Source organism: Papio anubis, chromosome 15 (assembly GCF_008728515.1).
Source record: "Papio anubis isolate 15944 chromosome 15, Panubis1.0, whole genome shotgun sequence".
Taxonomy (NCBI): Eukaryota; Metazoa; Chordata; class Mammalia; order Primates; family Cercopithecidae; genus Papio; species Papio anubis.
Window position 1 is genome coordinate 81,241,330 of NC_044990.1, and position 17,284 is coordinate 81,258,613.

At 39.8% G+C, this 17,284-nt stretch overlaps 1 protein-coding gene across 5 annotated transcripts in view; it reads left to right on the forward strand.

Moving 5' to 3' along the window:
• Positions 1-15,298, forward strand: part of LOC101002093 — a 28,275-nt gene extending 12,977 nt beyond the window's left edge. For all 5 annotated transcript variants that reach the window (XM_021929754.2, XM_021929753.2, XM_021929755.2 and 2 more), the window contains exons 3-5: positions 2,434-2,600; positions 3,999-4,116; positions 6,657-15,298. In XM_021929754.2, coding sequence (XP_021785446.1) covers positions 2,434-2,600; positions 3,999-4,116; positions 6,657-7,060 — 689 coding nt within the window. In that variant the 3' untranslated portion in view covers positions 7,061-15,298. The remainder of the gene's footprint in view (positions 1-2,433; positions 2,601-3,998; positions 4,117-6,656) is intronic.
• The last annotated feature ends 1,986 nt before the right edge of the window (positions 15,299-17,284 follow it).

Here is a 17,284-nt window from a genome sequence, read left to right on the forward strand (position 1 = left end):
AAGAATTTTTTATGATTTTATCAGCATGGTACTTACAAAGAGCATATCGCCCTTTAGACAAATTATTTTAGGCAGCCAAGTTTAGTTTATTTGGGTTTCATGCTGTAAATTATGCTAATTTATGAAGGCTACTTGTTGGATGCTTGTAGTATTCATATAATATTTAAATGCAAAAGAGAATATTAATATAAAGCATTATCAATTAAATTTTATTCAACCTGATAATGTTTTCTGTGATACATGACCATCTTAGGTGTATAACTAATTTTGCATTACCATTTATGAGTGATATAGTTGTGCTCTTTTTAAAATGTATATGCAATTAGTAGTGGTTATATTCATTTCATGAAATCTCTTTGAAGGTTCTTTGTTTTAAGAGTGTAAGTAATTTTCAATTATAATATTTTCATATATTTTTAAATCTCATTTCCATATGAGATTTATGTAAAGATGGAGTCATTCTTAGAATGAAATAACTCTATTCAGAAGGACACAGTCAAAAGCTAGGAATTCATTTGTTATTCCTCTGTAGTTGTTAGGACAGGAGCACTAATCTGGCCAACTAACCTTTAAAAGAACATGCAAAGTCAAAGATGTCAGGTTGTATCAGTAAATATTCACCGCCAAAGTTTGTATATCAAAGACTGGGACTTTCGGAGATGCTCCTGGGACTTAGTGTACTGTAACATCTATTAATCCCTGATACCTTAGGTGACTTGTCATAGAAGTGCTACATTTACAAGTAGTATGCAAGGAGGCCCAAGAGGACAAATTCAGTTAAAGGTCAAGAAAGCAATTAACGTTCTCTACTTTTCCCTCAAGAACTTCCACAGCAAGTGTTGCCCTCCCCCTGCACCCCCAGTCTTAGCAAGGCAAGTGCATATAGTGAAATAGAAGTTAAAGTTCAAATAAAACACGTTACCAATATTATTTGGTTCTTAGAGCTCTTCCTGAATATGAATGCATACAGTTGTTTAAGGTGAAGTACAGTGAAAAATATTAGAAGAGACGGCTCTTGCTGAAAAATACCAAATTTCAATTTCTTTGTTTCCCCTGCATCTCTGTCAAGGGTCAATGTTTGCAGTAGTGGTAGAGGTGGGTGGTAGGCTGGGCCCTTCCTGTGGGTATGGTTAAATTGGAGTTCTTTTGAGGAGTACATGATTCTGTTTGTATTCTAAGCAGGACACACACACACACACACACACACACACACACACACACACACACATATGCACCCCAACCCTCTATTTTCTAGTCCTTCAAATTTTGAAAACTCTTGTGTTCACTCAGATCTTTTCTTTTTGATGAATGTGTTGAACTCCCCAAAACTGTCCTTATAAGGTGAGTTTCAAGATTTCTGACCTCTCGGTTGCTACGATTTCTCAGTGTCCCTCTAAAGTGGGCCTTCCCTAACTGGATGTACAAGTATAATCTGACTGGTGTAAAATAAAGCCTCTACCTCCCTGATTTTGGAAATTATATTTTTCATGTGGGCTAGGTGCACCGATTTTTTGATGGTCATATTAAACTTTTGACTCATATTGAGCTTGTGGCGAAGTAAATGTATCTATCTGTCCCCACCCCCTACACAGTGCTGCTAAACTCAGGCTGAATATGGTCTTTAGACTTATCTTTGTTAGATTTCACATTGTTAAGGCCAATTCATTGTTATAACTCAAGAAATTTTCCATCACATTTAGTTTTCTATTATACTTGTTGTCGCCATCACATTTATATATTCTGAAAACTTTATAATACTTGTAATGTCATCAGTTAGTCAAACCATTGACAAAACTGTTCATCAAGGCAAAGCTGAGAATACACCATTTATTAGAAATGTCTATCCAAGTGGGCACCAGAGCCAAGAGCGTTGGGAGTACTGTGGAAAAGCACTTTCATCCAATCCAACAATTCTTCATAGGGATGCCATGAGATACTACATGTTTGTGTCTGTGGATTTCCAATTTTTCCAAGGGCAGGGACCATGTCTATTTGGCTAGCTACTATATTCCATCACTCAGCACCATGCCTGGGACACAGAACAACTAGGATTGCACTGAGTGGCCAATATGAAGAGGTGGGTTCTTATATTCCATCACCAATCTTTCTCTTAATCTATATGAACTGATTGGTGGCTCTTAAAATACATTGCTTTAAAAAAGTGCATCAATTATTATTTGTTGCATGTAGCACTGCAGAAGTACGTAGTGGTGATTTCAGCTCCCATAAAAATAATAAAGATGTTGCCACCCTGATGAATGGCAGTATTAGCTTACATTATGAGTCATTTTCAAATAGTTTACCTTATTATTTCTCACCTAAAGTCAATTCAAAAGCTCCTTAGTCTAAGCAGAAATGCTGTATTTCTGTCAAGTTCTTTTCTCTTTTCATGGATTTACTTATACAACTATTACCTTTTTCTTTTCCTTTCAGAGACCAGAGAAGACTATGATGACAAGCAGGTGGTCACAGAGATCATGGCAAGATGTTTTATTCCGACTTCGATAACAACTACTTCCTGGGAAAGTTTTCATTTTATTGGTCATGAGATTCGAATTACTGAGGCCATGGATTGTTATGGTGCTGTTGTTTGGCCATCGGTATAATTTCATACAGAATTTGTTACATTCCAATTATTTTTCCAGCCAGTTTTGTTCATTATTATGTTCTATTTGGAAGAAGAAAACAGGTTCCATATTCCTTCTTTGTGACCTCAAATAATACTATGTTTTAGAAATCATGTGATTGGGAAATTACTTCTCCCAATTAACTCTATAATTCTATTTTATTTTCTTTTTCTTCTTCTTCTTTTTTTTTTTTTTTGAGACAGAGTCTTGCTCTGTCACCCAGACTGGAGTACAGGGGCATGGTCTCAGCTCACTGCAACCTCTGCCTCCTGGGTTTAAACTGTTCTTCTGCTGCAGCCTCCTGAGTAGCTGGAACTACAGGCGTGCACCACCACGCCACGCTAATTTTTGTAATTTTAGTAGGAATGGGGTTTCACCATGTTGGCCAGGCTGGTTTCGAACTCCTTGCCTCAAGTAATTCGTCCACCTCCGCCTCCCGAGGTGCTGGGATTACAGGCGTGAGCCACCACCCTGGACCTCAATTTTTTTTTTTGAGAGAAAGTCTCACAATTGTCCCTGAGGCTGGAGTGCAATGGCATGATCTCGGCTCACTGCAACCTCCGCCTCCCAGGTTCCAATGATTCTCCTGCCTCAGCCTCCCAAGTAGCTGGGATTACAGGCGCCTGCCACCATGCCCGGCTAATTTTTGTATTTTTAGTAGAGATGGGGTTTCACCATGTTGGCCAGGCTGGTCTGGAACTCCTGACCTCAGATGATCCACCTGCCTTGGCCTCCCAAAGTGCTGGGATTACAGGTGTGAGCCACTGTGCCTGGCCACGGGGCCTCAATTAATTGTATTTCTGACTTTATTAAAATTTGTAGGATTAATACAGGGTGTTTACTTCTTCAGTTTTTAAAAGAAGAGTTTAGAGCAGTAAAGACTTTCATTTCCCCTTTTATTAGTTCCATTTGAGTTAAACAATTGCAATGAAATCTTTATGAGTCTCACATGTAGAATGTCCTCAAAGACCCTCAATCCTTTACCAACTGTCCCGTGAAGAGTAGTGGACTCACCACCCCACCTCCCCCGATCCCACACACTACTTGGAAATGACTAGTATTATCAGAAGTTGCTTCCTTTAAAAATGATCAAACCTAAGCAACTGAATTCCACTATTTTAGTTCTCTCTCTTTTCCTCTCAGTAATCCCCAAGGAATTTTTCTAGCAGAAATGTTGAACCTCTCAGAGGATGCACTTTTGTTGACATTTCTTGGAGTGATGTACAGGTACACACATGAGTACTCTCACATACTCATATGTGCACGCATTCATATCGTAACATTAGCGACATATTTATCCAATAAAGTTTAATTTTACTTTCTGTTATTACTTGCCAAGCATCCCTGTTTTCCTTTTTCTAACTTTCGTAGGCCCTTGTTCTATGCTATTTCCTGGAAACAAATGCAAAGCAGTATAATATGGTTGACAAAAACGTGATTGAAATTGGAGCTGGAACAGGACTAGTCTCCATTGTGGCAAGTTTACTTGGTAAGCAGATATTTCTGATTGAATAGAGGGAGTGTCAGAGAATTTGATGATCAAATATCATTAGTTGTTTTACTATTCAGTGTACTATGACCTGCACCTATCTGGGACTCCTTAATTGTTTGAATGGGCTTCATCTAGAAACTACAGATTGTAAAGTCTCCTTACCGGTTTCTTTCATAGTTTTCTGCATTAAGTTGTATTAATTATTCTTGTGGAATACTGTCACAAGCCTCAGATGAGGTGTTCTAACTAAGCGGTGCACGGAAGCATTCTGGTTGCAAGAGGAGAAATGTGAAATACTAGGCAGAGGCAGATTCTATTGCTGCTGATTCAGACGCACTTTAAATTTTAGCACCATTTCAGTGTTCCTACGTAGCTGTAGATTCTTTTTGAGTTTTGAAGTGCTATGTTTTTATGAAAAAGCACCTGTTAGAATAGGGAGAGAGTATTAGAAATCACATAAAAATCACATGTCTGCTTCTATTTTTAGGTGTTTGTCCTTGAATTTGTTTTCTCAGTTCATCTCCATTCTTTTTTTTTTTCTCTCTGTTGCCCAGGCTGGAGTGCAGTGGTGCGATCTCCGCTCCCTGCAACCTCCACCTCCTGGGTTCAAGCAGTTCTCCTGCCTCAGCCTCCCCAAGTAGCTGGGACTACAGAAATGCACCGCCACGCCCAGCTAATTTTTTTGTATTTTTAGTAGAGAGAGGGTTTTGCCATGTTGGCCAGGCTGGTTTCGAACCCCTGACCACAGGTGATCCACCCGCCTGGGCCTCCCAAAGTGCTGGGATTACAGGTGTGAGCCACTGTGCCTGACCCATCTCTGTTCTTTTTTATTGTTACCCTGAGTTCTCTCACAAGCATCTTTTCCAACTAAGCATGTGATAGTTTTTAATATATGCCTGAGCCTATTTCAGTTCAGTCTTTTTGCTATTGTTATCTATCTCATTGCCTTAGTTTAGCTCCTTCTCTGATGTGCGCTACCCAGATCCATCCTGATTTCCTTGATCTTCAGAAGTGCACACCTGCCACTTTAAAATCTTTAGAGGAATTGAACATTTAGCAATTTACAACTTTCAAATTTGTTTTTATAAGAGTATTTATAAGTCTCTTGGAGTCTTCCCAAATACATTTTTTTTTAAAGTTGCTGTATCCTGATATTGTTTGCCAAAGTCACTATTCCATTTAGTAAGGATAGGTCAGAGTCACTATTCGATTTATACCTGAAAGCCTGACTTAGGAGCAGAATTTGTGCTTCGGGGAGTCATTGGTTTTATTAAAAAGAACTGGTCCCTTGAGTCTGCTTGTCTAACTTGGAACAAATATTAAAAGATAGAAACTTTGATTAGTCAGTATGCTGAAAGTGGTAGTGTTTATCTCTCTAGGCAAAAAGATATTAGGGGGAGTTTACATTCAATATGGGCAAAGGTGTATTCCCTACCCTGAGATTTAAAAAAGATTTGTTGAAAATGATAGACCCACCCATAGTAGAATGTAAAGGCTTGTATCTCCGTGAGTGTACCAATGATAGGCATATCTCCCTCCCATTTTAATGTTTTCACAAAATACAATTGATGCCAAGAGACTCATGATATTGCTGCTGAGGAGTAGCTTCTTATTTGTCTGAGCTGAACTAGACTTCTCTTCCATTTCTGCTTTCTTGTTCTTTACCTGGTCTGTGCTTTTCTGATGCTGCAGAATTGGACAATCTTAGATTTATTTGCAGATTATTTTCAGCCTTTGCTACTGCTCAAAGCTTACTTTAGTGACCAAATTTCTACAAATTTGCTCCTGCCATATTTCTTCCTCAAAAACCCATCACTATTCACTTCTATCTTGGAAATTGTTTACATCTTCTTCTGTGAGTGGTAGCTTTATGAGCGCTATACACATGCTGTGACTAGGTTTTTAGCATCTTTTGATGGGAAGATTTACACTTGTGATGGGCCAAGTTGAAAACCTGGGCATAGCATGGATGTCATCATACTTTTCAGGTAATGCCATGGAAAGGCCTTCTTTCCTCCCTCCACTTCTCACTTGAGCACTTCCTGTTCAACTATAGGATGTCCGATGTTACATACATTCACTTGGTCTCACACGACTGAGGCTCAGAATTCTTTTAGGGAGGTACCTATTCTTCCATCAATGACTTCTCATTGTTCCAATGAGGGTGCCAAATATTTTGACTTTCTCTTTCTCTTGATTATTTTTCTCCTAGTATGTAGTAGATAAATAGCAAACAAAAACAATAGTAACAGCAAAACATACCAGCACAAAAAACCAGGAAAACATACAAAATGCAATGGTGCGCAAAAGTACCATGGGTCTCTCTCTGTCTTTTTTTTCTCTTTAAGCAGAGGCATATAGCTGCTTTAGCATCCATTTGAATGGGATTCCCTTTCTGTGTATAGGTACTGACGAGTCTTGTTGTGTGGGGGGATGAACAATTTTGCAGAATTGCAAAGTGCATGTTGGCTTGAAACTCTTGATTGTTCTACCTTATCTCATGAGGGTTACTTTCTCTACTGTCCTTTGCTTCACAGGTGCTCATGTGACGGCCACAGATTTACCCGAATTACTTGGAAACCTGCAATATAATATTTTCCGAAACACCAAAATGAAAAGCAAGCATTTGCCTCAGGTTAAAGAACTCTCCTGGGGAGTAGCTTTAGATACAAACTTCCCCAGGTCTTCTAATAATTTTGACTATATTTTGGCAGCAGATGTGGTCTACGCTCATCCTTTCTTGGAAGAGCTCCTCATTACCTTTGACCATCTGTGCAAAGAAACCACCGTCATCCTCTGGGCCATGAAATTCAGGTTGGAGAAGGAAAATAAATTTATAGATAGATTTAAGGAGTTGTTTGACCTGGAGGAAATTTCCAGTTTCCCTAGCCTGAATATTAAGTTGTATAAAGCTGTGAAGAAAAACCGGAGGAGTGTATGACATCCTCAGTGAGGACATGGAAAGGTTAAGGCAATTTTTAGCAAATAATCACTTGAAAGAAAACCCTGAATAACCTTATGTGCCATTGAGTTTCCCAAGGGCAAATACACACACAGATGCACACACACACACACACACACACACCCCACTATGAGAATAAAAGACAGTTTCCCAAATTTGCCTCACCCCAGGCAGTAATTTTTCCAGATACTGCATGTGAGTCTGTAGGATTGGGGGTAACTTGTTCCTAGTTTGTCTCCATCAGCACCCAGGCCTGCCTTCTACTCATGCAGTAATAGAAACTCTTGGCAAAGTCACACTGTGCTGTCATTGTCTGCTGTCCTTATTCCTTACATCACCATTTATTATTATTTTAATCAATGGTGCAATTATTATTTTTAACGTATAATCACAAAATGATAGTTTTTAATGATATCTCTTCAGTGAAACTTGTTATTAATTCTTTTAAACATAAGCTTATGATTCTCTCTTTAGAAATAAGGAAATCGACTACAGTGGGATCTGCAAATAAATCTGAACAGGCAGATACATAATGTAATGGTAAATCTCAGACTTTTGTGGTTTCCATTAGTGCTATCTTATAGGTGGTCTATCATCTCTGCCTGGCAGAGTGGACCTCTGATGTAACCTCTGAAATCAGTCAAGCTTGTGGATTTGAGGTCATGGATGAGGACATTTTATTCTGTCCATGAAAAATGAGTGAACACAAGCAAAAATTGTTGAGATTTTGGAGAAGTTATTGTTTTGTTTTAAGCCAACGATCATTATTTTGTATCACAAAAACAGAAATAAGCATAAACACTGGGTTAAAAATATGTATGAAAAGATTTAGGTCTCTGATCTCAGATAATCAGACATATAGCTGGTTTTAAAGTTTAAAGCTCTTCTGATGAACATATATACATCTAGATACTTGAAATACAATATGATTTTTTTTTCACATAAACTTTCCTTAGAGGAGAATTTCCTTAGAGTAGAATAAAGTCTGTAGTAATTAAAGTCAGTGCAAAAAGAGCAAAGAATTAGGATTTTGTACTATGTAACTGCCTAGACGACACTGGTTGGCAATTACTCTGCCATGTCCCCAGTCACATTTTTTAGGCTGTTACTGTGCCCTCTGGGTGATACTTTCCTTTCTAGAATTAATCCTTTCTCTTTGCTGAAAGTTTTCTGTCCACTCCAGGTTGAGTATAGTTGAAAAGAATATTTTCTAGGACTCTGATCAGTAAGTCAGGCTACAAATATACTCCAGTGTATTTTATTTTATTTTTTTAGTACATGTGGTTCATAGGACAATCTCTCAATAATTCCCAATATTTACATGGATCTCTGTCATTTTCACAGTCTGTTACTTACATAAAGTCACTTAATCCTCATAACCATTCTAAGAGGTAGAAGCTATGCTATCCCTACTTCACGGATAAAGAAACTGAGGCTGAGATGTCCCCAGGCTACATAGCTGCAGAGTGGTAGTGCTACGACATTCAAGTCCAGGTCTGTACAAGCCCAAATCCTGTATTAACCACTGCACTGTCTTTATATATTTAAAACAAGAATTTTCAAGCTTTTAAAAGCAGGTGAAGTCATTCCTTCAAAAATGAAATAAATATCCAGAAAGATAAGCAAATACATGAGAAAAAAAATGAGACCTGTTCCATTTTAAAACTTGTATTTCCTATGTGAGTAGGTCAGGGTAGGCTTGTTTCGAAGGCGATATTTAGGTGAAGCTGACAGGAGGTAGCAGTGCAGGTGTCTGGGGAAGGGTGTTGCAGGCAGAAGGAACAACCATGCAGGGATCTGGAGGAAGGAGCCAGTCAATCCTCTGGAAATATCAAAGGCCAGTGTGCTTGGCACAGAGCAAGCAGGAGAGGTTGGTGCAGAGTGAGCAAGTATTTAGAGAGGCTACAGGGAGCTAGATCACGTAGGACTGTGTTGCAGGCTGGGTTCTCTAGAAACAGACTCTGGGAGGGAATTGGGTGAGCACATCAGTTTTTAGGGAGTGCTGTTGAAATGAAGACCTATGGAAGGGAGTGGAAGGAAGTAGGACAGAAACAGGTCAAACTGCAATGCAGGCCCAGTAACAGTCTGATGTGACCCCCAGACAGAGCACTGGCCTGAGAGTGGCCTCTGGAGTTGCCCTGATTGGAAAGATATGTCTGGGCCTTGATGACCCCGTGTGGCCCAGTCATTGGATATGGGCTGCCCTGGGAAGACTCTGTGACCTTGGGTGAGGTGACTTCAGCTGAGGCAGTCCTGAAGACATTGACCAGCTCCAGCAGCAGGGGTTAGGTCACCCTGAAGAGGATCTGGGTGGCTTATCACAGGGTCCAGCATGACCTTTAGGCCTCAGAAAGGGCTCTGGCTTTTCTTCTGGTAGAATGGAGAATCTGTGAATGGTTTTGTGAGTAGAGGAGTCAAAGAAACTTTCCTCATGTAAGGACCACTCTGGCTGTCATTTTGAGACTAGAATGGGGAGAGATGAGACCAGGGAGAGGCTGCCGCAATCTGAGGTGGCAGCCTGCATTGGGGTGGCGAGAAGTGGCCAGTTCTAGATGTGTTTGGCTGCCAGAGTCAACAGACCCTTCCCACCATGTAGAGTGTAGAGTGTGGGGGAGAAAGAGTCAGTGCTGAGTCACTGTGCATAAATTTATAGTCAGCAGCTTAGAGATAGTTTGTGAAGCTCCCTCAGGGAACAAAAAGACTAGACAGAGGGTAGAACAAGGACTAGGCCCCGAGTCATTAAGAGATCACATATGGGTGTGTATACTGAGATGATTTTGAAGGTTCTACACGCTCTCCCCAACTCCAGTTATATGCATATCTGTTGACTTTGAACAACATGAATTTAATACCACAGTGGTTTTTGAACTGGTCAGTAGAGTTCCAAGGCTCCCGAAAGCTGCCTCTAGAGGTTTCTGGGAGCCTGAGAGTTGGAAATGCAGCAGAAATCTTGGGGTAACAAATGAAAAAATGGCTCCTCTGCTAAGAAAATATTTGAATATCATTACTAAGTTATTTTTAGGTAGAATACATAAGGTGTCCTTTCGAAGACAGCATTAGGACCAAACTAAACATACAGTTCTGTAAAGTTCATCTTTCTCTATGTGCCAATCTGTCAAACACAGTGTTCCGGATTCATTGTTTTATTCTGTTTATAGCATTCACTCCCAAAGTTTAACACCCACCCACACACACCATGCCCCTCTTTTCCACTTCATTCTATTATCCACTTCATTCTTTTATTCTTTTGTCTTTTTGCTGCAGTTTCTCCATACTTTTTAGATCCAATTTTACAATAATTCTTTTTTTTTTTTTTAAACGACTGGGAATTGATTTGTTAACTTCAATCTAAGGGAGTTATACTGTGAATTTTCGCACCTTTTTATCTGGCTTTTTGACAAGCTAGACTATGTTATTAAAAACCTTGGTCCAATTCTTTCAGTAACTTTCTGGATTTCCAATAGAATGAACTTACTGATTGTCAAGGTTTTAATATAGGTTATTACAGAATAGCTGTCACTCCATAGAAGACACCCCAACCTGCCGGAGATTCTCTGCAGCTTAAAATTACACACAGGTAACCATGAGAGTTCTGTTCCCTAGACTGTATCAACTGTCTTTGGAAGCTAAGTACTGCACTAAAACTGTCTATCTCGGAATGTAATGATATATCCTTTTTGATTTGTACCAATTTTTGTCTACCAGAATGTAGAAAAAAAGCTTTTTTTCATTCCGTATTCATACTCTGTTCCCTTTCTTTTGGATAAAGAATTGGTGACATTGGGTAACTTCCTAACATATCTGCAGCCAAATAGGAAGCTCACTATTGTGGAAGAAAAAAGCTGAGGAAGCAATAACAGAATGGAGTGTTCCATTTTTTTCGTTAAGGCCTCAGAGTCTAGGAGCTTGGCGTTCTCAGTGGATGCCTGGTCTTTATAGACAGAGACCATGTCTCATTTGTTTAGGTAGCACCATTGCACATGAACAGACACATAATTTCTAAGTATCATTTGGAAATAAAACACATCCACTGAGTGGAATTTAGCTGCAAGAAGAGATTTGCAGGTATTAACTTTGAAAACAAGCTGGGGACCTTGGATTGTAGATATAAAAGAATTAAAGTCAACCATAAGTAAATCAGACAAGTAAGCTTATTGATAAGACTAAAAGAAATTTAATAGACTGTGCTTCTTCCTACTTCATTTTAATTTAGTTTTCATGGAAATCTGTAGGTGAAGAAAATAAAAATGGTCAACAATATGTACTTTTAAGGCACATATAAATTATAAGGCGATAACAGGAAATACAGTTGGGAATGGAGCAAGTAAATGATTTGCAAAAGTGTTAGTAGGAATACAGGCACAGCAAAATTTAAAAATTATAGGCATTTGTGTTAGTATGTATGCGTGTGGACCCAGTTCCTTCTATCTTCTTTATGAAGCCTGGAAGTGGTTTGCGAATGAGTTCCACACCCAGATATCACTATGTTTGAGTCTGTGATGTGAAATTAAGTCTAGGATATTACCTGCAAGTCCAGTGTCAGTATTTGCTTTGCTCTGAAGTTCCACACAAAATCAAAGACAGCGTTCTATATAATTATACTGTAGTATTAACGGGATAGTTGTGTCTTAGGTGCCTTGGTTAGCATCAATTAGTTGTGAGGTCATATTAACTCCTTTTTGAAGGATTCCTGAGCTGGACATTTGTGTTTACTCAGGTCGCATATGGCTGTGTAGTATTTAGATTGCTGGGCATACACTGTTGACTGCTTATTCTACTGAACTAACCTTTGGTCTCTATCATGAGCAGTGCTTTCCCTCTCATGATAGAGACCTCTGTGTTCTTTGTTTGTTGTCTTTGTTTGTTTCTTTGTTTCTAAGGCAATTGTCTTTTCCTGAAATCCAATCAAGTTGGCATTTACCATCAAGGAATTTCAAGGGATTATTAAAAACAATAACAGATATCCAGGTCAGTTTCGTGATAAATGGTATTAATGGGAAAACGAAAAAATACTGAATATCTTCTGCCAACCAAGAAGACTTTACCAAACCAAAAAATATTGCTTGGTTTTTCAAACTAAGGCACAAAAGAATGAGATTAAAACATGCCATTAAAATATTTTAATAGCTGGGTATTATTTCATGACACTACAAATATAAGTATAAAATTTTTAAAGTGACTTATTTGGCAAATGCTAGATTTTGTAGTTTATGTTTTGAAAATTTCTATATTCTCATTGTCCATAGTCTGCAATGTTTATACTGTTTGTTTTAATTTTAAATTACCTTCACTGGAATTTTTTTTTTTTAAATTTTTAGAGTCATTATTTAATTTGGGTGTTCTTATCTAGTGCCATGGTTCAACTTGGGCTTCTTATCTACTTCTGCGTTTTCTTTGTTAGTAGAGTATGAATCTTAATGGCAAAGGTTGTCTCTTTGTCACAAACCATCATCAATAAGCCCAAAGGACAGGCCATAAAAATGTAAGAAATTCTTAGATTAAAAAACATGAGTAATGCTTCTACCTACCTGGCATGCAGAGGTAAAAGTACAGTTGGCAACTGGTAAATTATTAACACTTTTCTACCAAGGACTTCCTCATTCCTTAGTATCTCTGTGATTAATAGATAGTCAATTTAAGAATTAGAAGATGTAAAGCATAATAAAAACATTTTGTAATCATGTATTGGAAAGAAATTAAGGTAACATTTTGTGCAACATTCAAGGGGTCAGGGGAACAAAGTGCTAGAACTCTTGGGAACAGATTTCATATTTTTTTGAAGAAGTAATTCAAGGAGGATGAAAGGGAATTATAAGTATGCAACTATTAATTAATGCATAATAAATAGTTGAATAAAGAATAATTAATGCAATTCCCTTTTACTTTCCTTGAATTTTAGTTTTTCTTCTTTTGGCAGCCTCTAATGGTTGTCATTCATTCATTTATTTATTCAGTATTTACTGAAAACCCACAATGTGCCAAGCAGAGGCTGCAGACACAATAGTGAACAGGTAGTCAGGGCCAGTCCTCATGGAGACCATGAGCCCAGTGCAGATGGGCAGAGGCAGAACTGGGGATAGCCTGGTAGGGGAAATACATGAAAACCAATCAGTTCTAGGTGTCCTGGCAGTGGGAGCTTAATGCACAATCAGGGCATAGTGAGGGCTTCTGGGGGAAGGTGTAGCTGGGTGAAGGAGATGGAGGTGAGGGCAGAGAGGAGAGACGGGACATGCTCTAGGCAGAAGGAAGTGTGTGTGCTAAGCTTTGGGGGCAAATAGGAGTGACTTGTTGCGATGACTCGCTGGAAAGATTGTAGCTTCTACGAACCTTTGCTGAAGTAATATCCATTATTAGTGGAATACTCACTGCTTTCAGGACTGTTTTAGAGATTTCCAATATAGCATCTCACTGAATCATCCTGACAACCCTAGTGGCATTACCCCAATTTATATGTGAAGATATTACGGCTCAGCAGAAATAAGCCTCCTCCCAGGTTACACGTGGGTAGCAGTTGTTGGGATGGGAACCTCTGTCTCTATGGCACCAAAGCTTGTGCTGTTTACAGAGTATGGCCTTGTGTAAGTTTTCCACTCTGAGCCCTGCAAGGAAATCCCAAATTTTAATTTTATTCCCCAGCTAATTTGGAGCTATCCGGTTTCATAAACCTTGTCTTCATTTGCCAGCTGAGCACAAATTAGTTTAAGTGGGCTACTCTTGAGATGAGCCTGCAGAAATGTACTCCTATTCATAGTATGTCTCCAAGAGTAGAATTTTATGAATCCACATATATACCCAGCGAAGACTTCACTAAGTTTTTCTTTGCAAGGAATATGGAGCACATATTAGAACAATTAATTTAAAGGTGTATGTTGATCTTAAAACAACCAATGTGGGAAGTGAAAAAGACCCTATTATATAAAGGAGGTGCCGAGGTGGAAGCAAACGCTATTCTTTTGCTTGGGCAATGGCTCAGGAAGAACGAAATGAATGAAATGTGGGCTGCCCTCTGCTGACTTTTCAGCAGAGAAAGCCAAGGGGGTGGGGATGAACTTTAAAACCTCATCTGATCTGTTTGTGGCCATATTCTGTGAACGGTGCTGATGTTTATAGGTCTGTTACTAGGCGGGAACTCTCCCTGAATCAGCAGAGTTAAGCCATGGGGTGATGTGAGAACACCAGTTCTTGGAAACCACCTTTCAGCAATCTTTCAACGGGAGGGCCCGCATTGACTCAGGCAGCACAGCCTTCCAATGCCAAAGACCAGGCCAAAGGGACTGAGTGGGAGACTGGAAGGACACCAGTATCTTTGGCAGCAAAGTGCTTGTCTAAGTGGAAATTGCCTTTGGTGCCCGTTAGCCTGAGGTTGACCAGGCATCTATGTCCCTGGAGGGCAATATTGCAGAGTAAGCCGCAAGCTCTGGCTGGAGCCGTCCGACAGGTGACACGATGTAAGCTGATGCAGGAGCAGGGTGGTGGGTGAAGAGGGGAAGGAGGGGTGGCTCGGAGAGCTGCCACGATGTCAGAGGCTGTCCTGTGAGCATGAGGTGAAGAGGACGGTGCTGACTGCCACAGGAGAGCAGAGGCAAGGCAGCCATTGAATGTTCCAGAATGGAGAGAAGGGAAAACGTTGTATTTAAAACTTCTTGTGAGAAATGGCTACCTGGCACAGGCACAACTTCAAAAGCAGCATGGTAGAAATGGAAACCCGAGGGAGAGACCCCAAGGTTATTGAGGAAAGGAATCACAAGATGTTTCTCTCTGATAGTCTCTTTATTGTGCTTATTCCTGGCTGATTTTTGAGCTGACCAGCAGAGCCTGAAGCCTGCTGATTGTCATCTCTACGAAGCAGATGACTGAATACGGAGTTTGATAAATGCAAGAAGTCAAAGCCAACATCTGAAGAAATTTCAGCTGGGATGTTGATGCAATCTCTCTTAAATAAAATGCTTGCTTTGCTTCTATTTCACGCTCCTACCAAGTAGGTGATATTCTAAGGATTTAGATACCATTACCCTAGAGCTCCGAGAATAAAATTTGAGTATGAAATTACAGATGATCACCACTGGGAGGACCCGGTGATCTGCAAAATGAACTTTTCCTTCTGAATAAATAAGTAAAAATAAAAGAAATGATTTAAGCAAGTGAATTGAATTATAAAAGATGATATGCAAATGCATCAAAAGTGGCAAGGGGTAAATACACAACAGTGTAATGTGATAAACGTGTGGTGTTGTCTTCTTTAATTAGGTATTGTTTCAATTCCGCCCCTTGCCTGCGCACTTTGCACACATTATGAAATACATTCTCCAAGAAAAGGAGAAATGGGGGCTGGTTTCTAGTTCTTTGAACACTGTACAGGTGTTCGCTGGTGTGTGATGAGGCGGAAGGGGTGATGAGGGAGGAGACAGAAGAGGAGGCAAGTGTAAGGGAATGAAGACAGGGAGCAAGCAGAGAGGACACTGGGGTGGGAAGGGAGATTTTGATTCTTACAGCCTAAGAAGAAATGTCTGATCGCACTTTTCAGATTCCCATTTCTTGTAACCTCGTGGTTCTCAAACCTGAGGGTGCACCCGAATCACCTGGAGGTTTTGTCAAAACACAGGTTGCTGAACCCCAACCCCAGAGTTTCTGATTCAATGATTTGGAATGGGGCCCGAAGATTTGTGTTTCTAAGTTCCTGGTGATGCTGATGCTGCTGGTCTGGGAACAAGACTTTGAGACCCACTGTGTGGCCGTACACTACATCTCCGTCTTCAGAGATCATCCTTTGAGGCTGGGGCATGTTGGTACAAAAGGGAGATGCTTTCACCTACCTGCTCCACTGTATCCTCCACTCACTCCATCGGCTGTGTCTGATGACTCATATCTCTCCAGGCACCTCTTTCTGGAAAGAACACCTTCCCAAGAGGCCTTCCTATGGGTCAATTCCTCTAGGCTCCATCCTTCCCAAGTTCTTGCAAGATTGCATGATACAGGCGATCATTTTTGCACGCACTAAGTATTCTTTTATGTTTATGGGCCACATATGCCCATTTAAGTCTAACACTTTAAGCATAGTTATAGTCTATGAAGTGAAGACGAAGTGAGAAAAATTGTGCAGAGATTATTTGACAGCCAGAGACTAAGGGGATATTTCTTAAAATTCTAGTTTGGGGACTTTGGATATGAGATGTGTGTAAGCTATTAAAGAACAGAGAGTGACAGTGTTTAATTTTATTGCTACAGTGTGTAATAGCTCCAAATTCAGACAGGCTCTTAATTAAAAATGTGCTCCTAGTCCCAGAGATTGGATTCCCAACCTTTATATGGTCTTCAGAGGTATGATTCTGATATATACGAACAGTGACAATGTTGAGCGTGGGATTTGTGGGGTACAGAGGAGTTTGTAAGGGATGGGGGAGCATAGTGGGGGAAGCTCAGTCAGAGTTCTTGATTTAATCAGTGTAGGAGTGTACCTGGACATGCACCTTGTTTTCACCCACCTTCACCACTTTCTGGATAAGCTAGAAGGTGGTTGGTATTGGTGAATTGTTTTCTTTTTTGTTTTTTTGTTTTGTTTTTTGTTTTTTTTGAGATGTGGTCTCGCTCCTACAGCCTTGACCTCTCAGACTCAAGTGATCCTTCCACCTCAGCCACCCCAGTAGCTGGGACTATAGGTGTATGCCACTATACCTGGCTAATTTTTTGTATTTTTTTGTAGAGATGGAGTTTCACCATGTTGTCCAGCTGGTCTTGAACTCCTGGGTTCAAGCAATCCACTCACCTTGGCCTCCCAAAGTGCTGGAATTACAGACATGGTCCACTGTGCCCAGCCTTGCTTGGTGAGTTTTTTTTTTTTTTTTTTTTTTTTGGTCACAAGTGAAATATTCTGGCAGCATGGAGTATAGTATTTTTTTCCTTTTCAAATATGTGATGAATTCAGGGCATATTCTTCCACGAAACTGATATCATAATACCTCCGACTAGATAATCTCCATTAAGTAATTTGAAAAACCGAAATTCATCATTTTCATTGTACAAAATAATTTTAAAATAAAAGAAATTTAAGAATTTTGACAGTGGAGGTGAAGGGAGGTGTTCATTTTCTCTTTCCCACTATGAGGGGACAGTCATCACAGTGAAATATACCAGCCTGAAGCAATAGTTCTCAACCTTGGCTCCTGAGCGGAACCCCGTGGGAAGCTTTATGGAAATCCTTTTTCT